This window comes from Cervus canadensis, chromosome 4 (assembly GCF_019320065.1).
Source record: "Cervus canadensis isolate Bull #8, Minnesota chromosome 4, ASM1932006v1, whole genome shotgun sequence".
Taxonomy (NCBI): domain Eukaryota; kingdom Metazoa; phylum Chordata; class Mammalia; order Artiodactyla; family Cervidae; genus Cervus; species Cervus canadensis.
Genome location: NC_057389.1, coordinates 102,404,792 through 102,431,192, shown reverse-complemented (window position 1 = coordinate 102,431,192; position 26,401 = coordinate 102,404,792). Strand labels below are relative to the sequence as shown.

Here is a 26,401-nt window from a genome sequence, read left to right as displayed (position 1 = left end):
TGGGGCGGGCCTGGCGTGCACCGCGCGTCAGAGCCCAATGGAGTCTCGGGTCATAATCGCGAGGCGTGACGGGAGCTGTAGTTCCAGGACGGGCCCGGCGGGCCGCGGAGACCGCTGGACGCGCAAGAGGCAGTTGTGAGACTAAGTGGTGCTGCACGGTCCATGGCCGCGGCTCGAGTTCCGCTCTGGGCAATCTGTGTGCTGCGGGTGGCGCTGGCCACCGTCTACTTCCAAGAGGAATTTCTAGATGGAGGTGAAGGGGCGACGCCGATGGTGGCGGGGGTGTAAGCTCCCGCATACCCCGTTGCCCATCGGATGGCCTGAGTTGCCATTTGGCGCCGGCCTTTAGACGAAGGATCAGTGGTATCAAAACCCTGAAGCTTCGAAGCCTCGAGCGTCCCCATCATTCTCCCCAAGACACAAATTAAGTTTTCAGCCCTAACCTGTGTTATTTACCCCCTACAGAGCGCTGGCGGAACCGATGGGTGCCTTCCACTAATGACTCCCAATTTGGGCATTTTAGACTCTCCTCCGGGAATTTTTATGGTCATAAAGAGAAAGACAAAGGTTAGTGTAGGAATCGTGAGATTAATTAAATGAATATTAAACGCCTCATAGCAACCTTTCAAGGTAGGTGTGGCCCACCCCAACACCCATTTCACAATTCGGGAAACAGGCCTGGTAGGGTCGTTTTGTCTTTTCTCTAGAAGAGACCAAGATGATGTCTCTTTACAAGCACTAGTCAGATGGGTTTGGAGACCCGTGGGCTTTAGGCTCCGGAAGGAAAAAGATTAGAAGATACTTCTCATTTTTATTTTCAAGTTTAAAAAAAGAAAATTAAGGTTATATGCTGTCAAGTGGATGGATCTTAGGGGGTCCAACAGAATGAATATAGTTTACGACTGCACACCCAGATCAAGATAGGAACTTTCAGGCCCCAATTCCACCCCCAGAGGCAAGTCCCTCACCCCCACCCTGCTCCAAGTCTGTAGCCTTCTGGTACCACGAATAACCTCCATTCTGGCTTCTCATTCCTAGTGATCAAAAGTAGACAAACTACTGCCTGTTTTTTTATGCACCCAGCTAGATTTCTAAGTTTTTTTTCTTTAATCCACCTCAGGCCTTAGTCACAGCATGCGGGAGCTTCCGTTCCCTGGCAAGAAGATCTTTTTCTTGCCACGCATGAGCTCTCTAGTTTTGTCTCTCTGGCTTAGTTGCTCTGCAGTGTGTGGGGTTTTAGTTCCTAGAACAGAGCTTGAACCTCTGTCTCCTGCATTGCAAGGCGAATTCTTAACCACTGGACCACCAGGGAGTCCCCACTTCATTGTTTAGTTGTTGGGGGAAAAAAGGAAGGGAAATAGTATTTAATGATGCATTAAAGTTATACAACGTTCCCTGCAGTGTCTGAAATCTCACAGTCCATAAGTAAAGGGTTAGTGGAACACAGCCATGCTCAGTTATTTGCATACAGTCTGCAGCTGCTTTCAGGCTACAGTTCTCAAGGCAGAATTGTGTAGTTCAGACTCTCAAAAGTGTAAAATGTTTATTTCCTGGCTTTAACAGAAAAAAAGTTTACCAACCCCTGATTTAGATGAAAAGTTCCCCTCTTCACCACCTTCCATTCACTTTCCTTCGTCTTCCATCTTGGCCCTGTTACACCATCTTGCCCTAACACCCGGCAACCTCTGGTTTTGGAATGTAATTGCATTGCTTCATAGATACACATTGCTCCAAATTGTCAGGCTGTAATGGAAAAAATGGAGTGAAAATAACCAGTTCTATGAAGCTTGTCTAAGGAGTGGGGTTGTCATTTGTTTTTTTCCCCCACAATAGCTTTCCTTCCTCCAACCTGAAAAGCTGAGACTCTAGACTCTGCATTTCATTCACTCTAGCACATGTCTACTGAGAGCAGATACAGGCAAGGCACTGAGTATACTGGTTAATTCGACCCCTCACTGTGGTCTCCCAGGATCAGGACATAGAAGTCATGGATGGAAAGATCAATAGAAGTTAACTAGACAGAGAAGGGAGGTGCTGAGAGGTGATGGTGATAGCTGAGGAGTGGGGTGAGGCAGATGGCCTTCAGTTCAGTTCAGTGGCTCAGTCGTGTCCAACTCTTTGCAACCCCATGGACTGCATCACTCTAGGCTTCTATCACCAACTCCTGGAGCTTGCTCAAACTCATATCCATCGAGTCGGTGATGCCATCCAACCATCTCATTCTCTGTTGTCCCCTTCTCCTGCCTTCAATCTTTCCCAGCATCAGGGTCTTTTCCAATGAGTCAGCTCTTCACATCAAGTGGCCAAAGTATTGGAGTTTCAGCTTCAACATCAATCCTTTCAGTGAACACTCAGGACTGATCTCCTTTGGGGTGGACTGGTTGGATCTCCTTGCAGTCCAAGGGACTTTCGAAAGTCTTCTCCAACACCACAGTTCAAAAGCATCAATTCTTCGGTGCTCAGCTTTCTTTGTAGTCCAACTCTCACATCCATACATGACTACTGGAAAAACCATAGCCTTGATAGATGGACTTTGTTGGCAAAGTAACGTCTCTGCTTTTTAATATAACTTTCCTGCCAAGGAGGGAGTGTCTTAATTTCATGGCTGCAGTCACCATCTGCAGTGATTTTGGAGCCCCCCAAGATGAAGTTTCTCACTATTTCCGTGGTTTCCCCATCTATTTGCCATGAAGTGATGGGACCAGATGCCATGATCTTAGTTTTCTGAATGTTGAGCTTTAAGCCAACTTTTTCACTCTCCTCTTTCACTTTCATCAAGAGGCTCTTTAGTTCTTAGCTTTCTGCCGTAGGGGTGGTGTCATCTGCATATCTGAGGTTATTGATATTTCTCCCAGCAATCTTGATTCCAATTTGTTCATCCAGCCCAGGGTTTCTCATGATGTACTCTGCATACTGACCTTTTTTGGCAAAGTAGTGTCTCTGCTTTTTAATATTCTGTCTAGGTTGGTGATAGCTTTTCTTCCAAGGAGCAAGTGTCTTTTAATTTCATGGATGTAGTCACCATCTGCAGTGATTTTGGAACCCAAGAAAATAAAGTCTATCACTGTTTCCATTGTTTCCCATCTATTTGCCACGAAGTGATGGGACCAGATGCCATGATGTTTGTTTTCTGAATGTTGAGTTTTAAGCCAACTTTTCACTCTCCTCTTTCACTTTCATCAAGAGGCTCTTTAGTTCTTCTTCACTTTCTGCCATAAGGGTGGTGTCATCTGTGTATCTGAGGTTATTGATATTTCTCCCGGCAATCTTGATTCCAGCTTGTGCTTCATCCAGCCCAGCATTTCTCATGATGTACTCTGCATGTAAGTTAAATAAGCAGGGCGATAATACACAGCCTTGACATTTTCCTTTCCCAATTTAGAGCCACTCTGTTATTCCATGTCCGATCCTAACTGTTGCTTCTTGACCTGCATACAGATTTCTCAGGAGGCAGGTAAGGTGGTCTGGTATTCCCATCCCTTTAAGAATTTTCCACAGTTTATCATGATCCACACGGTCAAAGTCTTTGGCTTAGTCAATGAAGCAGAAGTAGATGTTTTCTTGGAACTCTCTTGCTTTTTCAATGATCCTATAGATGTTGGCAGTTTGATCTCTGGTTCCTCTGCCTTTCCCAAATCCAACTTGAACATCTGGAAGTTCTTGGTTCATGTACTGTTGAAGTCTTGCCTGGAGAATTTTGAGCATTACTTTGCTAGCATGTGAGATGAGTGCAGTTGTGTGGTAGTTTGAACATTCTTTGACATTGCTTTTCTTTGGGATTGGAATGAAAACTGACCTTTTCCAGTCCTGTGGCCACTGCTGAGTTTTCCACATTTGCTGGTATATTGAATGCAGCACTTTAACCACATCATCTTTTAGGATTTGAAATAGCTCAACTGGAATTCCATCACCTCCACTAGCTTTGTTCGTAGTGATGCTTTCTAAGGCCCACTTGACTTCACACTTCAGGATGTCTGGCTCTAGGTGAGTGATCATATCATTGTGATTATCTGGGTCATGAAGATCTTTTTTGTATAGTTCTATGTATTCTTGCCACCTCTTCTTAATATCTTCTGCTTCTGTTAGGTCCATACCATTTTTGTCCTTTTTTGTGCCCATCTTTGCATGAAATGTTCCTTGGTATCTATAATTTTCTTGAAGAGATCTCTGAAAGTGAAAGTTGCTCAGTCGTGTCCAACTCTTGACTATACAGTCCATAGAATTCTTCAGGCCAGAATACTGGAGTGGACAGCCTATCCCTTCTCCAGCGGATTTTCCCAACCCAGGAATCGAATCAGGGTCTCCTGCATTGCAGAAGCATTCTTTACCAACTGAGCTACCAGGGAAGATCTCTAGTCTTTCCCGTTCTATTGTTTTCTTCTGCTTCTTTGCATTGATCACTGAGGAAGGCTTCCTTATCTCTCTTTGCTATTCTTTGGAATTCTGCATTCAGATGGCTATATCTTTCCTTTTCCCCTTTGTCTTTCGCTTCCCTTCTTTTCTCAGCTATTTGTAAGGCCTCCTCATACAACCATTTTGCCTTTTTGCATTTCTTTTTCTTGGGGTGGTCTTAATCACTGCCTCCTGTACAATCTCACGAACTTCCATCCATAGTTCTTCAGGCACTCTGTCAGTCACATCTAACCCCTTTAATCTATTTGTCACTTCCATTGTATGATTGTAAGGGATTTGATTTAGGTCATACCTGAATGGTGTAGTGGTTTTCCCTGCTTTCTTCAATTCAAGTCTGAATTTGGGACCCACAGTCAGATCCTGATCTTGTTTTTACTGACTGTATAGAACTTCTCCATCTTCGGCTGCAAAGAATATAATCAATCTGATTCCGGTATTGACCATCTGGTGATGTCCATGTGTAGAGTCTTCTCTTGTGTTGTTGGAAGAGGGTGTTTGCTATGACCAGATGGCCTTATAATTGCCTGGATGGTAGCGGGAGGGACTGCAGATCACCTGAGAGAGAGATGGGTGGGGGGAGAATGGAGAAGAGAGAGATAGGTGTGGGAGTGGGAAGTCAACTGTGAATTCAGGCTTAGACATACTGATGTAGAATGCCAGGTTCATTAATGATGGCTCTCAGCATAGGCAGTTATGGGGACAGGAGTATGTTGCACAGAAGGGTAAGTTATAAGAAGACTGGCTGTTTTCAGGTTTGTCTTTTTTTAATTTAAGCATAGTTGATAGTTGATTTATAGTATCATGTTAGTCTCAGGTGTACACCACAGTGATTCAGTTATATATGTATATATATTTTTTTCAGGTTCTTTTCCTTTATGGGTTATTACAAAATACTGAGTGTAGTTCCCTGTGCTATTACAGTAGGTCCTTGTTGTCAGGTTTGTCTTATGGTCCAGTGTAAGGTAAGGAATTGGTTCAGAGCTGTGTGGCTGCTGAAAAAGGGAGTTTGGTCTTAAACGACTAAGCTTGTATAAGATGATTCACATGACAAAAGGATGATTTTCTTCATAAAAATAGCCACTACACAGATGACACCTATGAACCAACTCACCCCATGCAGTGAAGCACCTTTTTTTTTTTTCAGATCAGCATTCTATTCTCCTTTAGCCATTGTGTCTCTAAAGTAGCTGTTTTATGATGAGAATTAAGCTAAAGAAGTAGACTGCTCCATGTATTTATTTATTCAACTTTGTATTTTGTATAGGGATATAGCCAGTTAACAAACAATGTAGTGAAGGGACTCAGCCATACATACCCAAGTATCTGTTTCTCCCCAGGCTCCCCTGGCATCCAGGCTGGCATATAGCCCTGAGCAGAGTTCCATGCACTCTACAGTAGGCCTTGTTGGTTATCCTTTTAAATGTAGCAGTGTGTGCATGACCATCCCAAACTCCCTAACCATCCCTTCCCCACATCCTTCCCCCTGCAGCCAATTCATTCTCTTCAGTCTGTTGAGTCTCCTTCTGTTTTGTTGGTTCATTTGTATCATTTTTTGAATATGTATTCCACATATAAGGGCTGTTATAGAATATCCCCCCTTCTCTGTCAGACTTATTCACTCAGCATGACAGTCTCTAGATCCATCCCTGTTGCTGCGGATGGCAATATTTCATTTTTTAAAAGATTATGTAGTTAGTTAGCTTTGACCGCACCGGGTCTTCGTTGCTGTGCTCAGGCTTTCTCTAGTTGTGGCGAGTGGGGGCTACTCTTTACTTGTGGTGTGCAGGCTTCTCGTTGCGGCTTCTCTTCCTGCAGCGTGGGCCCTAGAGCACATGGTCTTTAGTAGTCATGGTGCACAGGCTTGGTTGCTCCACGGCATGAGGAATCTCCCTGGATCGGGGTCACACCCATTTCCCCTGCACTGGCAGGCAGATTCTTAACCACTAGACCACCAGAGCAGTCCCCAAATGCTCCATTTTTTAACCCAGTTCTACAAAGCTTCCTTGTATATTCCCACCCCTTGGAAAATGAAGGGAAACAAAATGAATCCTTTATCCTTAATTAGACTGCATATCTGTCCATTAGAACTGAAGCGCTCTTATAACTTAAGACTTAACTGGTGTATTAAATACAAAAACACAAACATGGGTATGTGAGATGGAAGTTCTGTGGCAGCAGAGAGCCCGTTAGTGACACACGCATCGCATATTATCGTATAGATGTGCTCTAGGTGCAGGATCAACATAAACGGTTGGGAGGTTTATCAGGGGTCGGGGAGGATAGCCATTTAATTCCTGCCTTGCTGAGTGGTGTCATTCCTATTCCTTCATGAGTACTTTTTATTTAAAGGTCTGCAAACCACACAAAACAGCCGATTCTACGCCATCTCGGCACGGTTCAAACCATTTAGCAATAAGGGGAAGACTCTGATCATTCAGTACACAGTGAAACACGAGCAGAAGATGGACTGCGGAGGGGGCTACATTAAGCTGTTCCCTGCAGACGTGGATCAGAAGAACCTGAATGGGAAGTCCCAGTATTATATTATGTTTGGTGAGTTTCGATAGTGCTGACAACCATTTCTGATGATTTTTGAAAACCCTTCCACCTATAGGATCCTTAGATTGACTTTGCTCAAGTTGTGTTGAGAATATCTAACTAAAGGTTTTTAGTACTGCTAAACCTAATTAATTTGGAGGAGGGCATGGCAACCCACTCCAGTATTCTTGCCTGGAGAACTCCATGGACAGAGGAGCCTGACGGGCTACAGTTCTTGGGGTCACAAAGAGTCGGACACGACTGAAATGCCTTGGCATGCCAACACACAGATTTAATTAATATAGCAAAAAGGCAACTGTACCATTCTGTTGTTCCAGGGAGAAAGTTATTTATCCAATATTTATATAGCCCAGGTATTTTGAATACCTCAGGAATGTATACCTTGACCATGGGCCATGTCAGCCCAAAGCCTTGTGTATTCTGGCTGGTGAACCAAGGATGGATTTTTAACTTTTTTTTTTTTTTTTTTGCTACACTGCATGGCTTGTGGGGGTCTCATTTCCCCAACCAGGGACTGAACCTTGGCCATGGCAGTGAAAGCCCAGAATCCTAACCACTAGGTTACCAAGGAACTCTCAGGTTTTCAACATTTTTGAATGATTAAAAAAAGGACAGTACTTTTGATCCATAAAAATAATAGACACTCAGATTTCAGTGTCCACAAGTGAAGTCTTAATTGGAATGCAGCCTCGCTCTATTCATTCACATCTTGTCTATGGCGGCTTTCAAGCAGCAGTGGCAGAACTGAGTGGTCATGACAGAGAATATGTAGTTCACAAAACCAAAACTATTTACTGTCTGGATCCTTACAGAAAAAGCTTGTTGACTGCTAGAATACATTAAATGTCTCTTAACACCAGGAGTAATTAACATCTGTGCTGGAATTGGGAAGCGACCACATTTGGCTATAGGAACTAGACATAACTGAAGTGTGTGGATTCAAAAACCTTTAGGAATGAGGAGTCTGGGAAGAAGGGGGAATAGGAAGTACCAGGAATCTGTCTCCCCACCTAGACAACAGTTGCACTGGCAGAATCTTTCTGATGTAACTATTATGGAACTCTGGAGTCAGTGGAAGTATCGCACCTTCCAGCAGAAGACTGGGGAGGTCACTGTCGGTGAGTTTCAGCTCTTTGCATGGTAGTACCTACCCATCTCCCACCTGTAGCCACATGGCTGACAGACAGCTGTGCACCCTATTCCTGGAGCAACTTCTACTGGAACCAGGGTAGGCAAAAAGCATCCTGTCCTCCAGATATCAAAGCTCTGAGATCTGATGGCTGATTCCTGCTTCTGATGGTAGAGGCACGGAAAAACAGATGGCTAGCCATTGTTGTTACACCTCCATACATTGTCGTAAGCCTCTCCTCTTCCAGCTGAAATGATTCCCAGGAGACTAAAAGGGCTAGAACCCTCCCCTCCTACCCTTCATTTTTCACCTTTCCCCCTTTAGGAAACTAGGCATTAAAGACTAGGACATTAAAAAAACAAATGCATATGCAAGGGAAGCTAAAAAGTGAATGCACATACCCAGGAGAACACTCAGAAAAAACTGAGAAAGCCCTGTTTATGCCACAGGCTGACCCTTGGTACAGAGTGAACCTTCAACAAATCAAGCAAAAAACCAAAAACAACAAAGCAAAGCCTACTGAAGGAGGAGAATCCAATTTCCAGAGTTAGCATTAGACTCAAATGTCCAGTGTTTAGCAAATAATCACAAAGTATACAAAGAAGCCAGAAAGTATGGCCCATTCAAATGGAAAAAAAAAAAATCAATATAAACTGTCCCTGGTAAAAAGACCTAATGACAGCCCTGTTAGACTTAAATATCTGTCTGAATGATTCTAAAAGAACTAAATGAAGATGTAGTGAAAGTCAAGAAAAATATGAGAAAATGGAAATACAACAAGGAGATTGGAAAAGAGCAAAAAAAGAAAGAAAGAAAGCCAAGGATATAGTAAACTTAACAAGAACCCAAAATCAAATTCTGGAGTTGGAAAGTACATCTGACTGAAAAGTTCACTAGAAGAGTCAAAGGCAGATTTGAGCAGAGAGAAGAAAGGATCCAAGAACTTGAAGATAGGTTAGTGGAAATGATCAAGGCTGAGAAGCAGAAAGAAACAAGACAGAAGGAAAGCAAACAGAGCCTAAGGGACCTATAGGACACCATCAAACAAACCAGCATATGCACTGTGGGGATTGCGTAGGAGAGGAGAGAGAAAAGGGAGCAGAGAGAATATTTGAAAAAAATAAAACAATGGCCTTACAAATAGCTGTGAAAAGAAGAGAAGCGAAAAGCAAAGGAGGAAAGGAAAGATACACCTATTTGAATGCAGAGTTCCAAAGAATAGCAAGGAGAGATAAGAAAGCCTTCCTCGGTCATCAGTGCAAAGAAATAGAGGAAAACAATAGAATGGGAAAGACTAGAGATCTCTTCAAGAAAATTAGAGATACCAAGGGAACATTTCATGCAAAGATAGGCACAGTAAAGGACAGAACTGTTATGGACCTAATGGAAGCAGAAGATATTAAGAAGATGTGGCAAGAATACACAGAAGAACTATACAAAAAAGATCTTCACGACCCAGATAATCACGATGGTATGATCACTCACCTAGAGCCAGACATCCTGGAATGCGAAGTCAAGTGGGCCTTAGGAAACATCACTATAAACAAAGCTAGTGTATGTGATGGAATTCCAGTTGTGCTATTTCAAATCCTAAAAGATGATGCTGTGAAAGTGCTGCATTCAATATGCCAGCAAATTTGGAAAACTCAGCAGTGGCCACAGGACTTGAAAGGTCAGTTTTCATTCCAATCCCAAAGAAAGGCAATGCCAAAGAATGCTCACACTACTGCACAATTGCACTCATCTCACACGCTAGTAAAGTAATGCTCAAAATTCTCCAAGCCAGGCTTCAACAGTACATGAACCAAGAACTTCTAGACATTCAAGCTGGATTTAGAAAAGGCAGAGGAACCAGAGATCAAATTGCCAACATCTGTAGAATCATCGAAAAAGCAAGAGAGTTCCAGAAAAACATCTATTTCTGCTTTATTGACTATGCCAAAGCCTTCGACTGGATGGTTCACCACAGACTATGGAAAATTCTTACAGAGACGGGAATACCGGACCACCTTACCTGCCTCTTGAGAAATTTGTATGCAGGTCAGGAAGCAACAGTTAGAACTGGACATGGATCAACAGACTGGTTCCAAGTAGGAAAAGGAGTATGTCAAGGCTGTATGTTGTCACCCTGCTTATTTAACTTATATGTAGAGTAAATCATGAGAAATGCTGGGCTGGAAGAAGCACAAGCTGGAATTGAGATTGCCGGGAGAAATATCAATAACCTCAGATATGCAGATGACACCACCCCTATGGCAGAAAGCTAAGAAAAATTAAAGAGCATCTTGATGAAAGTGAAAGAGGAGACTGAAAAAGTTGACTTAAAGCTCAACATTCAGAAAACTAAGATCATGGCATCTGGTCCCATCACTTCATGGCAAATAGATGGGAAAACAGTGGCAACAGTGACAGACTTTATTTTTTGGGGTTCCAAAATCATTGCAGATGGTGACTGCAGCCATGAAATTAAAAGACGCTTACTCCTTGGAAGGAAAGTTATGACCAACCTAGACAGCATATTAAAAAGCAGAGACATTACTTTGCCAACAAAGGTCGGTCTGGTCAAGGCTATGGTTTTTCCAGTGGTCATGTATGGATGTGAGAGTTGGACTACAAAGAAAGCTGAGTGCCGGAGAATTGATGCTTTTGAACTGTGGTGTTGGAGAAGACTCTTGAGAGTCCCTTGGACTGCAAGGAGATCCAACCAGTCCATCCTAAAGGACATCAGTCCTGAATATTCTTTGGAAGGACTGATGCTGAAGCTGAAACTCCAATACTTTGGTCACCTGATGAGAAGAACTGACTCACTGGAAAAGACCCTGATGCTGGGAAAGATTGAAGGCAGGAGAAGGGGACGACACAGGATGAGATGGTTGGATGGCATCACTGTCTCAATTGAATACACTTCGGGAGTTGGTGATGGACAGGGAGGCCTGGCATGCTGCCATGTCTCACATTTACTCTTGAATTTAAAATCTGAAATGAAAAAGGTCTTTCTTTAGATTAAAAAAGACTTTTAAGTGGCTCAATTTGAGTTATGGTGATTATTCCCTCAAAACAGGATGGCAGAGATATCTGGCAAAAAAAAAAAAAAAAAAAAACATTACCACTTGTCAAATTAGAGATGATTTCACAAATATTTGATTTAGTTAGATTTGGTAAACAAAATAACTGCAAATACCCACCTAAATACTACCTTTAAATACATTCAACATGTCTGCTACATGTAAATTGCAAAGCAGCGTATTTTGGAGTAAAAAAGATATTTAAAGTTTTCTGTATTATTTTGTTTTTAACTCACAATCAGTTACATTTCGCTCAAACCCATTGTGTCACTCTTAGAACACTTCCTGTGATTTCTTAGCTGCAGTTTTTGATTTGAGAGCAGCTTGCAGGTATTGAAGAGAAAGAGAGGAATATGTTTCATTGGGCCCTTCCAGGGACCTTAACTATGAGATCTTAGATTATGTTTAAGACCTTGGAAATGGGTAACGTGGCCCCCATTTTGCAAATAAGGAAACTGAGGCTCAGCAGGATTAAAATACTTGCCCAAAAGTCAGGTCAGCCCCACTTCAGAGCCCATATGCTTCCATTCTTCACAAAAATCCATTCCTGCATAGCTATTTTATGAATGCTGTTCATGGAAAAACCAGAAAAACAGATTTTTCTGGTCAGATCTGGGCACATTCTGAAGCTGAGTTTAATAGTAAAAGCGTGTAGGTGCTTAGAGATAGAGAAGAAATTTCTGACCAATTTCGAGGGAAAAATAAATTTCATGTTCCAATCCCAAGGTAATAGTTCTGTTTAGTTCAGTCGCTCAGTCATGTCCGACTCTTTTTGACCCCATGAACCGCAGCACACCAGGGCTCGCTGTCCATCACCAACTCCCAGAGCCTACTCAAACTCATGTCCATTGAGTTGGTGATGTCATCCAACCATCTCATCCTCTGTCATCCCCTTATCCTCCTGCCTTCAATCTTTCCCAGCATCAGGGTCTTTTCCAATGAGCCAGTTTTTCGCATGAGGTGGCCAAAGTATTGGAGTTTCAGCTTCAGCATCAGTCTTTCCAGTGAACACCCAGGACTGATGTCCTTTAGGGTGGACTGGTTGGATCTCCTTGCAGTCCAAGGGACTCTCAAGAGTCTTCTCCAACACCACAGTTCAAAAGCATCAATTCTTCCACACTCAGCTTTCTCTATAGCCAACTCTCACATCCATACATGACCACTGGAAAAACCATAGCCTTGACTAGATGGACCTTTGTTGGCAAAGTAGTGTCTCTGCTTTTTAATATGCTGTCTAGGTTGGTCATAACTTTCCTGCCAAGGAGTAAGCGTCTTCTAATTTCATGGCTGCAATCACCATCTGCAGCGATTTTGGAGCCCAAAAAAATAAAGTCTGTCACTGTTGCCACTGTTTTCCCATCTATTTGCCATGAAGTGATGGGACCAGATGCCATGATCTTAGTTTTCTGAATGTTGAGCTTTAAGTCAACTTTTTCAGTCTCCTCTTTCACTTTCATCAAGATGCTCTTTAATTCTTCTTCACTTTACGCCATAAGGGTGGTGTCATCTGCATATTTGAGGTTATCCAAGGTAATAGACTTTCATACAAATAGTTCACATAGCTTTTGTTTTTTTTTTTAATTAAACTCTTTTCCAGCAATAACCAAAAAAAAAAAAAATTTCATAAACAACACATCTTCAGGGAACTCCACTGGGAGATAGATGTGGTGTTTTTTCTCCTCCTGTAGGATGCTATTTCTAAGTTCAACAGCGCGTCTACTCTGATAAATTGTTAATATTCTTTAAGTAATAATGTGCAGCCTAGTTATCTCTTATTTAATCTGGAGGTTCATCACTACAGGTTCTAGAAGAAATTGAAGTCACCTGCTTGTGTTTACAGAGTTTGTTCACGAGGGTGGGTACAGGCTTGGGTCTACAGATATGGTGGACTTCGATTTGAGACAGAAAGACACGCAGATGCTCTCATACATTCCTACCGCTTCAAGTCAGTGAAGGCGCAGCTGGGTGGTAATTCCAAACATTCTCGGAAGGCTTGACAGATTCTCTAGATCCCTCCAGTAAACCTTGCTTAGAATATTCAGAACTTCTTAGTCTCTGAGCAAGGAATAAAGTATCCTACAGAATTCCATTTCCTTAGTGACTGAAACTTGATCTCATACCAATTTATAAAAATCATTAACTTTGTTGTGTTTTTTTTTTAAGGCTTTTGTTGTTGTTGTTGTTGTGGACCACTTTTAAAACCTTTATTGAATTTGTTACAATATTGCTTCCATTTTATGTTTCTTTGTTTTTTGGCCATGAGATGTGTGGGATCTTATCTCCCTGATGCAGCACCTCCTGCAAAGTCTTAAGCACTTGACCACCAGGGAAATCCCCAAAATCATTGAACAGAACTTCTTACAGACTTCACCATGCATCAGAATCTACATATTGATCGTAACCTCTCTTTTGCTCATGATGTGGGGATATCGTTAAGAAAGAATATCTATATTTGCATATATTTTCTTGGAGCATAACAATAATAACAATAAATGTTGAGCATTGCCATACTAAAAGCTTTACATACATTAGCCCCTTGAATTGGCAAAATAGCTTTGTGTGGAGTGAAGATTAACACCCCCATTGTATAGCCTGGGACACTGAGGCAGGAGAGGCAAATATGTTATTTGCAAATATGTCTCAACATGAGAGATGGTTGGGATCAGAGCCAGTCAGTCCAGCTCTGGAGCCCTCCTGTGGGCGCAGGACCCTGGTCAGAGCTTCTGAGGGAGGGTCTGAGGTTCAGACTGCATGTGGTGGGGACGCTTACCAGACTGTTAGACCTTCCTTTTCTTCCTCACCTGCTGGCTTAGCCTTGAGTTCAGAGTGGTTGCAGTGACTGTGACCTGACCTGAGTGTCGCTGTCCATTTAAAAAATCTCCCTGCGGGCATCTGATTATTCCCAGACATGTACGCTCTCTGTGTCTTGTTTACTGTTTCAGGAGAATGGTGGGGATATTGCTGTGGTGATGTATTACGGAAGGAATTTGAGAGCGGTTAATTTTTGTTTGTTTGTTTTATAGGACCTGATATTTGTGGATTTGACATCAAGACAGTTCATGTTATTTTACATTTCAAGAATCAGTATCATGCAAACAAGAAATCAATCAGGTGTAAGGTAAATGCTTTCCTGTTAAATTGGTGATCATGTTAATTCTTGAAAAGATGCTAATGGAAGTTTGTAGAAAATAGTTCTTACCTTAAAATATTTAGGGGAACCATGGGGGTGAGCCTTGTCTGTCCTGTCCCCACTTTCCAGTTTAGCAGGCCCATTAGAGACACTTGTCCACAACTTGGATTGGATTGGGTTCTGAAGTCTTTTGGTGTTTTTTTTTTTTTTTTTTGGATGAAAAATTATTTTATTTTAAATTTAAATTTACAGTTTTTTTAAACTTTTTGTTTTATGTTGGGATATAGTTTGACAATGATTAACAATGTCATATGTGTGTGTGTGTGTGTGTGTGTATAGACGTGTATCCATGCTCCCCCAAACTCCCCTCCCACCAGAAGGGCACACTTACTTCTCACCCTGAGCTGTGACATCCATTTATAATTTGCTTCATAAGGGTTACAGCAGAATGGTGGCATTTCAGCCCCCATCATCATTGGGCTTCTTAGGTGGCGCTAGTGGTAAAGAACCCACCTGCCAGTGCAGGAGATGCAAGAGACTCAGCTTCAATCCCTGGGTCTGGAAGATCCTCTGGAGGAGGGCATGGCACACTCCGGTATTCTTGCCTGGAAAATCCCATGGACAGAGGAGCCTGGAGGGCTACAGTCCATGGGGCCACAAAGAGTCAGACATGACTGAGCGACTTAGCACGCATGCACATCCATCATCATTAAGGAATGAAACATTCAGGATGAAAAATCACTCTGGAGGAATTAATCTTCCAAATACCAAAACTTTTTTTTTCCTAAATATTTATTTGTTTGGCTGAACTGGGTCTTAGTTGCAGCATGTGGGATCTTAGTTGCAGCATGTGGGATCTAGTCCCCTGACTAGGGATCGAACCCAGGCCCCCTGCATTGGGAGCAAAGGGTCTCAGCCACTGGGCCACCAGGGAAGCCCCCCAAAACATTTTAAAATGGGAATATTTCTAAAATGAACGCATACATCCTTTACCTTTATACCCAGAGGATCCTGTGAAAATGACCCTTTAGGTCTTAGGGCCTGTTTATACTCAATGACCCTGCCCCAGGCTTCTCCAAAGAGGCAACTTGCATTAAGTCCCTGGTGTCTGGGCCTGGGAAGAAGTACCCTCCCCGGTGTGCAGCCCCCACTTTGAAGGTAAGCACCAGGAAGTAGGGACTCGTCCCCTGAGGAATCCCCAGCACCCATAGCCTCTGGGAATCTGGGCAGGACGCCAGTGTGTTGCAAGATTATTGAGAGCAAGGAGAGGAAGCATACATGCATGCGTGCTCTCTGCACGTCCAACTCTCTGCAACCCTGTGCCCTGTAGCCCGCCAGGCTCCTCTGTCCTTGGGATTCTCTAGGCAACAGTACTGGAGTGGGTTGCCATGCCCTTCTCCAAGGGATCTTCCTGACCCAGGGTTCAAACCCAGGTCTCCTGCATTGCAGGTGAATTCTTTACCAACTGCGCCACCCGTGAAGTCAGGGAGCATCCATTCTTGTCTCTTACTCAGCCCTGAGCAGTGAGTGTGGCTTCCTTGCAAAGCCCCAGTGAGTCTCTGTCTGCAGAGTGGTTTCTCTCGGGGTCCCACCTGCCGACCTGGGGGTTCGAAAGGGTCAGCAGGTACCCCTGTATATGAAGACCTGACACCCTCCCTTGGGGGAGTGAGGAGGAGCTCAAATTCCAAGTCTTCCTCCTCTGCCTTAGTGTTGGACCAGTGGGCACGTCTTTGTGATTGACTCTGTTCAACGGCAACTCAGGTGTGGGAGAATGAAAGGGGGTGACCCTACCAGACGGAGCTGTGAGTTCTGGCCTGGACGGTGCCTGGGAGGACAGAACTGGGTCACCTGGAGGCAGCAAGCCTACAGGGCCCTGGGTGGCACTGGCAGGCCGATGATGCCTCGGATGGGTGCTGCTATTTCTGCAGCCTGCTAGAAAAATAAGAGATGAGTCTGTTGAGGGAGCTTTGGAGCCTCAGATCGTAGCAGCTAATCAGCATTAGGGCCTCCTGGGTGAGGAGTACGGTTGTCTTCACGGGGCTCCGATTTTCTCTGCGATGCTGTAAAAGGTGCTGTAAAAGAAACGTACTGGTCAGCCCTCCGGGGTTTTCACGGAGGAGGTCTGGTCTGCATTGTTAGAAAAATACCTCGGATGTTCTGGGGAGGGAAGGAGAATGCAACAGGTAGAGAGATGGATGCGACTGTTAGATCAAGGCTTCAGCAGGGTGCAGAACCAGGGGCATTCTATTTCATTTCACTTTTGACTGTGCTGGGTCTTCATTGCTGCGCAGACTTTTCTCTAGTTGCCGCGAGCGAGGGCTGCTCTCCAGTTGCAGTACATGGGCTTCTCACTGTGGTAGCGTCTCTTGTTGCAAAGCACAGGTCTAGGGTCAGAGTCTTTAGCAGTCACAATTCGCAGGCTGTAGAGCACAGGCTCAATAGTTGTGGTGTACCGGCTTAGTTGCTCAGCGGCATGTGGGATCTTCTCCGACCGGGTGTGGAACCTGTGTGTCCTGTATTAGCAGGTGGATTGTTTACCACTGAGCCATCAGGGAAGCCTGGAACCTGGGAACATTTTTGACAGATGATTCCTGTGTGGGGTCCGAAAGACTTGGTGATGTTTGGAATGTGGATGTTGAGGGTGGATGATGACCCTCAGCAGCATTGCTGTTAAATAGGAGGGGAGATAAAGGCCAAGAAAGGGGTCAGGGCCGACTCAGGGGTCGTGTGTAGAGCAGCTGGTTGTGAAATCTGGGTTAACGCTGAGGAAGCATGCGTGTGTGTGCCCAGTCACTCAGTCATGTCTGACTCTTTGCGACCCCAGAGCCAGCCAGGCTCTGCTGTCCATGGGGTTTCCCAGGCAAGATTACTGGAGTGGGTTGCCATTTTCTCCTCCAGGAGGTCTTCCCAACCCAGGGATTGAACCCGAGTCTCCTGTGACATGGGTGAAGAGTAAATTGCTGGAAACTTGGAACCTGAAGTTTGGCTGACAGGTGGGATTAAGGATGTTGGTTTGAAGCTGTTTGCCTAAGTGTGAGTGTAGCTGTTATCCCTCAGCAGGCTCTGAGCCTGTGGCCAAATCTCAGAGGGTGCCAGCCGTGGGGCCAGCAAGCTCAAACTCTAAGCTGAGAAAGGTGAGTGGAGACAAAGGCAGGCAGAGAGCAAGGGGAGAGCATTGGAAGAATCGTGCATTCAGCTGTCAGAGTGGACTACAAAGGCTGAAAGAGACGCGGAATAGACTATAGTGCTGATTCTGGATAGAATTATTGGCCACACAGTATGGCAGACCAAAGGGGTACTGAAAAAAATTTTTTAATTTTATTTATTTACTTTTGTCCATGCTGGGTCTTCATTGCTATGTAGGCTTTTCTCTAGTTGCAGCGAGGGGGGGCTACTCTCTCGTTGGGGTTCGCGGGCTTCTCATTGCAGTGGCTTCTCTTGTTGTAGAGCACAGGTTCTGGAGCACTTGGGCTTCAGTGGTTGCGGCTCCTGGGCTCTAGAGTACAGGCTCAATAATTGTGGTGCACAGGCTTAGTTGTTCCACAGCATGTGGGATCTTCCTGGACCAGGGACTGAACCCATTTCTCCAGCATTGGCAGGTGGATTCTTTACCACTGAGCCACCAGGGAAGCCCCCTGAAAGTGTTTTGATTTCGCCTTTAGCAGGGACAGACTCCTCCTGTCAGGGCCTTTGTGCTGGGGCGGTGGTTCTCAAACCTGAGTGGTGTCAGAGACCCTGGAGGGCCTGTGAAAGTGACCAGAGGTCTGCTGAATTCCAATGCAGCAGATCAGGGCTGACCTGGGAACGAGCATTGCCCATGTACCCCCAGTGAGACTGTTGCTGCCAGGGTATGGTGCTTGGGTCCCCTCTGCTGGTGACTGGCACATCCTGGGAACCCCCAGCTTCCCTAGGCACCCTCCCACCCGCCTTCCAATCTTCCTTTATTTTATTTATTTTTGGCCGCACTGTGTGGCTTGAGGGATCTTAGATCCCCAAGCAGGGATTGAACCCATGCCCCCTGCAGTGGAAGCACAGAGTCTTTTTTTTTTTTAATTTATTTATTTGACTGCGTAGGTCTTAGTTGCATCCTTGGGATCTTTTGTTGTGGCACACGATCTCTAGTTGTGGTACCCGGGATCAGGAGCTGCGGCCCACGCGGGCTTAGTCACTCCCCCTTATGTAGTTCCCTGACCAGGGATCAACCCTCATCCCCAGCATTGCAAGGCAGATTCTTAACCACTGGACCACCATGGAAGTCTCCAGACCTCCTTTATTGAATGTTAAATGCTTTCCTTATGTCCAGTCTGGGCTTTTAACCATGCCCAAGAAAGAAACCAGGCCTGCCCCAGCCAAGCTTCAATTGTTGGACAGCTCATCAGGATAGTGTTACGAAGTTCTCCCCCATGTTGGTATCTTTCGGAATACTGAACAGGAAGTTGTTTTCCGTACAACTTTTCCTAAGTCAAACAACGCAACGGTCCCCTGGTTCACACCGACTTTCCCCATCATGATTGCCCAGGAGGTTAGAGGTGAGAGCAATTGCCTTTGCATAGAAAAGGGATCAGCCACACAGGGAGGGCCACCAGCAGTGAGGAAGTGCTCTATGGAGGGGTGACTCTTCTGTAGGACACCCGTTCATGGTCAGGTCAGCCCCCTTTCTAGAGTGCCTCTGCTTGTGTTTACGGTAAGGCTTTGAGCCATGACAACATGCACTGCTTACCTCGACCTGCCTTGAAACATCGAGGGTCTCATTCTTTTCTTCTTCTCCCCCCCAAAACACGCAGGTTGATAGCTTTACACACCTTTACACCCTGGTTTTAAGACCAGACCTCACTTATGAAGTGAAAATTGATGGTCAATCGATTGAATCCGGAAGCATCGAGTATGACTGGCAGTTAACATCGCTGAAGAAGACGGAGAAGGCATCAGCAGAGGCTGAGGGTTGGGACCAGGCTGCCAAGGACAAATCCCAGGTGTGGATTCTCCCCGCACAGCTGCTAGAAAGTGTGAAGCGTAGTTTGTAAGTACCCAGGGGCCGTACAACTGCTGCGCGCCTGGTAGGGATGATGCCAACAGTAAAACGAGGCACCCTCTCTAGAGCGTATGCGCTGAAACCAGCCACACAGCTGCGTACTTCAGGGTATTGTGAAAGAGTTAAGAGTATTTGAGATGAAAGCAAGAAGGGTTTGTTTTCTTAACCGATATTTTTAAAATCTTTATTTTTATTTATTTGGCTGCACCAGGTCTTGGGCTTCCCAGGTGGCTCAAGTGGTAAAGAATAATCTGCCGGCCACTGCAGGAGACTTGAGTTCAGTCTCTGGGTGGGGAAGATCCTCTGGAGGGGAGCATGGCAACCCACTCCACTATTGCCGCCGGGAAAATCCCATGGACAGTGGAGCCTGGTGGGCTACAGTCAATGGGGTTGCAAAGAGTTGGACACAACTGAGCATGCTTGCACCTGTGCCAGGCCTTAGTTGTGGCATGTGGGATCTTAGTTCCCTCACCAGGGATCAAACCCATGACCCCTGCAATGGGAGCATGGAGTCTTAACCACCAGGCCACCAGGGAAGTCACAAACCAATGTCTTTTTCTGAAAAAGGAAAATGCATCAGCAACCTTTATTAAAATGATTTTCTTTTCATTCTGTATTTGAACGTAGTATTTTGAGCATCATACTTGTGACTGACAACCAAGCATCCATGACTGTAACAGCTGTGTATTAGTTTCCTATTGTTGTTCAGTCAATAAGTCTTGTCCCCCTCTTTGCGACCCCATGGACCGCAACACGCCAGGCTCCTCTGTCCTTCATTACCTTCCGGAGTTTGCTCAGATTCATTTCCATTGAGTCAGTGATGCTGTCTAACCAAAAGGACTGCAAACTGCAGGCTGTGATCGAAACCCTGGTGAGGTTAGGAACCCCAGCACTCAGCTCTTCCACCATCAAGCTGAGGAAGAGAAAAGTGCACCCGGGGTCACAGGCCTGCCTCTGCCTCTTGGCAGATCTCCTTTCTCAAAGCTGAGCATCTAACTCTCTCCCCCTGCACACATTTGAAGGACTGGGAGAAGCATTTTCTGGACGCCAGCGCCAGCAAGCCGAGTGACTGGAACAGCGAGCTGGACGGGGACTGGCAGGCGGCCATGCTGCAGAAGCCTCCTTACCAGGTGCGTGGGTGGCATCGTCTTCCTGCCAGCCCCTCCCTCCCGTGTCCCCGGGGACCACCGCTTATGGTTTGTCTTGCAGGATGGCCTGAAACCTGAGGGCATAGACAAAGATGTGTGGCTCCATCAGAAGATGAAAAACAACTATTTGACCGAATACGATCTCTCAGAATTTGAGAACATTGGTGCCATTGGACTGGAGCTTTGGCAGGTCGCTCGTTTTGTCTTGTTTGTTTCTGCACTGGGTCTCTATTGCCGTGTGTGGACTCTCTGGTTGCAGCGAGCAGGGGCTACTCTCTAGCTGTGGAGTGTGGGCTTCTCGTGGTGGTGGCGTCTCTTGTTGTGGCTTTTGGGCTCCAGAGCGAGGGCTCAGTAGTTGTGGCGCGTGGGCTTAGCTGCCCCGAGGAATATGGAGTCTTCCAGGACCAGGGATCAGGCCCGTGTCCCCTGCGTTGGCAGGTGGCTTCTTAATCACTGGACTGCGAGGGATGTGCAAGTCGCCGGGTTTTAAACTTGCTCTAGTTTAATAGCTCTGAACTGCAGCCTGAACTTCTGCTCCTATCGTGCACCTGGCACCCCTACCCAGACCCAAAACTTGCAGCCCTAGACAAAACGGACATCCTTCCTGCCCTCTGGACACTTCTTGTCTGCCCTCCACGCCCCCTGGAATTCTGCCTGGAGCTGGCCTTGTGGTGCCTGTCAGCTCTAGGATAAGACTGCAGGTTCTGACGTAGTGGGTCCGGGGTGGGGCCTGAGGTCCTGAATCCCTCGCGATGTTGTGCTGCCCATCCATGGCTCACACTTTGCACAGGGAGGCTCTCAATCAGTGATTCTCCAACATCACTGGATGCTCGAGTCCCTGGGGAGACCTTCAAAGCCTCTATGTCAGGTCGCACCCCAGACCCGCTAAACCAGCATCCCTGGGAGTGAGGCCAGGCATCAGCAGTCTTGTCAGTGTTCTCAGTGGACCCCCCACACAGCCAAGTTTGAGGACAGTGCCCTGGAGGGAACTGACGTTCTAGAAAAGGGTTTCAGCCTGTGCTGATATCGACAGCTAATCACTGTGACAGTACTGAATAAATCACAGCAGTTTTTATTTTGTGGACAGTTTCATTTTCCACACCAGTAACAAAGGTCTTATCTTCATCCACAGGTGAGATCCGGAACCATCTTTGATAACTTCCTGATCACAGATGACGAAGAGTATGCTGAGAATTTTGGCAAGGCCACCTGGGGTGAAACCAAGGTATGATGAACACAATGAACCTTTTCTTGTTTTTTCTTTCTTTTTTTTAAGAAGCCAGCCGTTTATTTATGTATTTATTTGGCTGTGCTGGGTCTTCACTGTTGTACGTTTGTTTCCTTTACTTTCGGTTAGTGGGGGCTGCTCTTTGTTGCAGTGCGAGGGCTTCTCATTGCAGTGGCTTCTCTTGTTGCAGAGCATGGGTTCCAGAGCGCAGGCTCAGTAGCTGTGGCGTGTGGGCTTATTTGCCCTGTTGTATGTGGGATCTTCCCGGACCAGGGGTTGAACCTGTGTCCCCTGCATTGGCAGGTGGATTCTTAACCACTGGACCACCAGGGAAGTCCATGAACACAATGAACTTTGCTTTTGTTATTCATTTATTTCCACACTTGAGTCTCACATATAGAAAAAGGTGTTTTACTTTTTCTATAATAAACACCCCACCCAGATCAAGATATAGAACATCACCAAAGCTCTAGGAGCCTCTTCATGTCCCCTCCTAGCCGACACTCACCCTCAGAGGAACGGCAGTTCCACTATTGCATCATTGCAGATGGATTTGACTTCCTTTTGAAATTCATGTCAATGTAGCTACCCATTTTTTATTCATTCAGGCCGTGTCATGAGGCTCATTTGTATTTTTCCATAGAGCAGTAGCTTGTCCTTCCTTTGTGAATATTCTAGAAGCTATGTGTCTGTTCTCCGTGGATGCGGCTTTGGGATGCTTGCAACTTGTGGCCTCAGGGATAAACTGGTTCCCGTCATTCCTGTACCTGTCTTTCAGTGGCCACATGGCCAGGAGTAGACAGAACAGTCACCAGTTCATACTCAAACAGTTTCCAGCGTGTCATCCTATTTACATTCCCTTCTGCATGGATGAGAATTTCAATGCAGAAGGGAATGTAACTCTTTGGCCATGCTAGGCATTACTGTCAATTGCTGATGAGTCGGATTTATTGAAGTCTGACTTATGTGCTGTGAAATGTACAGTTCTGTGAATCCTGACAAACATTTATAGTTATGAAAATACCACTAAAAATCAAGATGTAGAACAATTTCGTGCGTGTGTGTTCAGTCGTGTCTGACTCTTTACAACTCCATGGACTGTAGCCTGCCAGGCTCTTCCATCCATGGGATGTCCCAGGCAAGAATACTGGAGTGGGTTGCCATTTCCTTCTCCTGGGATCTTCTCAACCCAGGGATCGAGCCTGATTTTCTTGGATCTTCTGGATTGGCAGGCGGATTCTTTACCACTGTGCCACCTGGCAAGCCCAGAACAATTTCATCACCCCCAGAAGTCTCCGTGTAGCCAAGCCCTCCCCTACTCTGGCAACTACTGGTGGTCTGATATCGTCCCTATTGGATTTTTTTTTGAAGTATAATTTATTGACAATGTTGTATTAGTTTCAGGTATCCAGCAAAGTGCTCTCTCTCTCTCTATGTGTGTGTGTGTTTCTGTATTCTTTTTCAGATTCTTTTTTCCTTATAGGTTATTACAAGATGTTGAATATAGTGGTTCCCTGTTCTGTACAGTAGGCCCTTGTTTTTATGCCCCTACAGTTTTGCCTTTTCCAGAATGTCATATAAATTGAATCATGTAGTGTAGGGTCTTCTTTTTTTGTCTTTTTCTTTTTTGGCCTCACTGTGAGGCACGTGGAATCCTAGTTCCCTGACCAGGGATTGAACCTGTGCCCCCTGCACTGGGAGCGTGGAGTCTTAACCACTGGAGGCATGGAGTCTTTCTGAGTCTGCTTCTCTCACCAAGCCCAGAGTCTACAAGATTTCTCCATGTTACTGGGGTTTCATCAGTGCTTTGTTTCTCCATCTTACTGAGTAGTTTATCTGCTCACCAGCTAATGGACATTTGGGTTCTTTCCAATTTTTAACCGTATAATCAAAGCTGCAAACAATTTTGCATATAGTTTTTTTTGTGTGTGTGGATGAGCGCTTTTATTTCTTTTGGTTAAAACCCAGGGTGGGGTTTGCTGAGTTGCACGGTGTGCCTTTAACTCTATGAGAAATTGCCAGACTGTTTCCCGAGGGGCCGCACTGTTCTGCACTTCCTCCAGTCTCCCCAGCACTGGGGATTATGGGTTTCTATAGGTGTGTAGTGGTATCTCTCTCTAGTTTTGTGTGTATTTCTCTGATGAGGAATGGAGGTGGGCACTGTTTCATGGCTTTTGTGGCCATTTGGATATCCTCATTTGTGAAATACCTGTGTTCTTAAATTAAAAAAAAAAAAAATCTTTTGGCCCCACTGCATGGCATGAGGAATCTTATTTCCCCAACCAGGGATCAAACCTAGCCCCCCTGCATTGGCAGCACAGAGTCTTCACCACCGGGGAAGTCCAAAATACCTGCGTGTTAAGATGTAACACCTGTGTGTTAAGATGTAAGTTTTGTTGTTAATCAGGTATGGCAAGACTTCCAGACCAGGAAGTGGCCACCATCAAAAAGATAGTTTGTTTTACTAACAGATCCTGAGAGGAGCGGCCAGGCCATGCCATGCCATGCAGGGCCACATGGGGAAGCACCAGGGTTGGTCAAGAGGCAGAGGGAAAGGGTGGAAGATATGAGCGAAAAACTGTGGTTTAGTCTCTGCAGGAAGGAGTAGATGAAGCAGGATAAACAGGCTTAGGATTGGCTAGTTTTAAGAATTTCAGTGGGCCCTGGGGCACTAGTTCTCTAGCACCTGGCAATGGGATAATTCAGATGAGATCTCAACCCTGAATATAAAAAGCCCAGTAGTGGAGGTGGTTAGGGATGTGAGCTCTGGATGTAGCTTACATATGAAAGGAGTTCTTTCAGTCATTGACTGTCTCTAAGACTCAGTCCCCTTGGAGGGGCCATCCATCCCTGGGTCAGCAGGGCCCCACACATCAGAGCAATAGAAGCGTGTCATGTCCGTCATCCTGGACCAGCTGCAAAGTGGGTGCTTAAACTTTGAACATTTCATTTCATTTCGGGGGGAAACTTCCCCTTCACTGATGAAAGGTGGTTATCACTAAGGGATTTTTCTTATGAGCCATTTCTTCTTGAATCTGATTTCTGCCGCAAAGGCTTACTAAACTCTTTTCGGCAATGACTTCGGGAACCTCCTTGACATGTCTGCACTCAGTCCTGGCCTTTCTTTTAATTACACAAGTTTGGATTTTCTCATTTAGGCTCTGAGGGCTCTTCTCATCTCTCCCTTACTGGTCAGCTGTTTGAAAGACAGGCCCAGGTGCTCTGGAAATGGAAGAAGGAGCGGGTATTTGTTTCCTGGGGCTGCCATAACAATATCACCACAAACTTGCTGGCTTAAAACATCACAGATGGGAACTTCCCTGGCAGTCCAGTGGTTAAGACTCTGAGCTTCCACGATAAGGGAGTTGGGTTTGATCCCTGGTCAAGGAGCTAAGATCCCTCATGCCATGAAGCTGGTCAAAAACAAAAAAGCCCATGGCAAATGTATTCTCCCAAATTCTGGAGGCCAAAAGTCCAAAATCAGTATCAGTGGGCTGAAATCAGGGCATCAGCAGGGCTTTGCTCCCTCCAAAGGTTCTAGGGGAGAACCCTTACTTCACTTCTTGCAGCGTCTGAAGGATCCTGGTGCTCCTTGGTTTGTGGCCACATCCTTCCAGTTTTTGCTTCTGTCTTCACATGGCCATCTCCTCTTCTGTTTGTGTCAAATCTCCCTCTGCTCCTCTCCTATGAGAACACTGTGATAGAATTTAGGGCCCAGCTGGTAAGCCAGTAGAATTTCCTCATCTCAACATGCTTAATTTAATCACATCTGCAAAGCTCTTTCCCCCTACATTGTGTGTGCGTGCTAAATCGTTTCAATCGTGTCCAACTCTTTGCAACCCTGTGGACCGTAGCCCACCAGGCTCTTCTGTCCATGGGATTCTCCAGGCAAGAATACTGGAGTGAGTTGCCATGCCCTCCTCCAGGAGATCTTCCCCACTCAGGGATCAAACCCACATCTCTTTCATCCCCTGGATTGGCAGGTGGGTTCTTTACCACTAGTGCCACCTGGGAAGTGCTCTCCTACTCCATATAAGGTTACATTTCCAGGTTCCAGGAATAGGGACCTGAATATCCTAGGGGGGTTCTTTTTCAGTTGACCCCAGCTGTTGTGGAGGCAGGGGCAGGCTGTATGCTGACACCCAGTCAGCCCTCAGAAAGCATAATCCCTGGGCACCGGGCTCTTTGTTTTTTTCCCCAGGGCCCAGAAAAGGAGATGGATGCCATACAGGCCAAGGAAGAAGTGAAGAAGGCCCAAGAGGAAGATGAGGACGACATGTTCATGGGCAGGTTTACTGGGCGAGAAAATAGCTTCAGAGCATTCCACAGAAGGAACGAGTTTTAGTCATCCCCACCCCAGATAAAGATGACTGGTAAAACCTTGTTTCTTTACTTTATTCTACCTTTAAAAGTGCAAATGTCCGCATGCGTGGTCATTTGTCTAGTTTTCTTTGAAAATGTTCTTATTCTTCTCAGTGGGGTGGGTATGGTTCTCCCTGAGAATCTCCTCTCCCCTCCCCTCCCCCCAGGTCCCCCTTGTTCCAACCTCCCCCCATCCTGGTACCCAGAAACATTTCCTCTGGACAAACCCAAGTGCTGGAGGAAGCCCGAGGCCAGTGAGACTCTGGCCAAAAACACCACACTCTCTTCTTAATCCCCACCCCAAATGTTTTATAGAAAAAAGGTAGTAAAACTTA

The 26,401-nt window shown here is 45.4% G+C and overlaps 1 protein-coding gene across 3 annotated transcripts; it reads left to right on the top strand.

Moving 5' to 3' along the window:
• Positions 1-60: 60 nt before the first annotated feature.
• On the top strand, positions 61-26,401 carry CALR3 (calreticulin 3). Of its 3 annotated transcripts, XM_043467212.1 has the most exons (10): positions 102-253; positions 466-567; positions 6,763-6,966; positions 14,190-14,284; positions 19,081-19,269; positions 20,351-20,458; positions 20,538-20,666; positions 21,609-21,701; positions 25,906-26,077; positions 26,234-26,401. In XM_043467212.1, the coding sequence occupies exons 1-9, from the start codon at positions 163-165 to the stop codon at positions 26,047-26,049; spliced, it is 1,155 nt and encodes a 384-aa protein (XP_043323147.1). In that variant the 5' UTR covers positions 102-162; the 3' UTR covers positions 26,050-26,077; positions 26,234-26,401. The 3 variants fall into 3 exon arrangements, with proteins under 3 accessions (XP_043323146.1, XP_043323147.1, XP_043323148.1); XM_043467211.1 differs by having other exon boundaries at positions 61-253; positions 25,906-26,401; XM_043467213.1 differs by lacking the exon at positions 466-567 and having other exon boundaries at positions 25,906-26,401.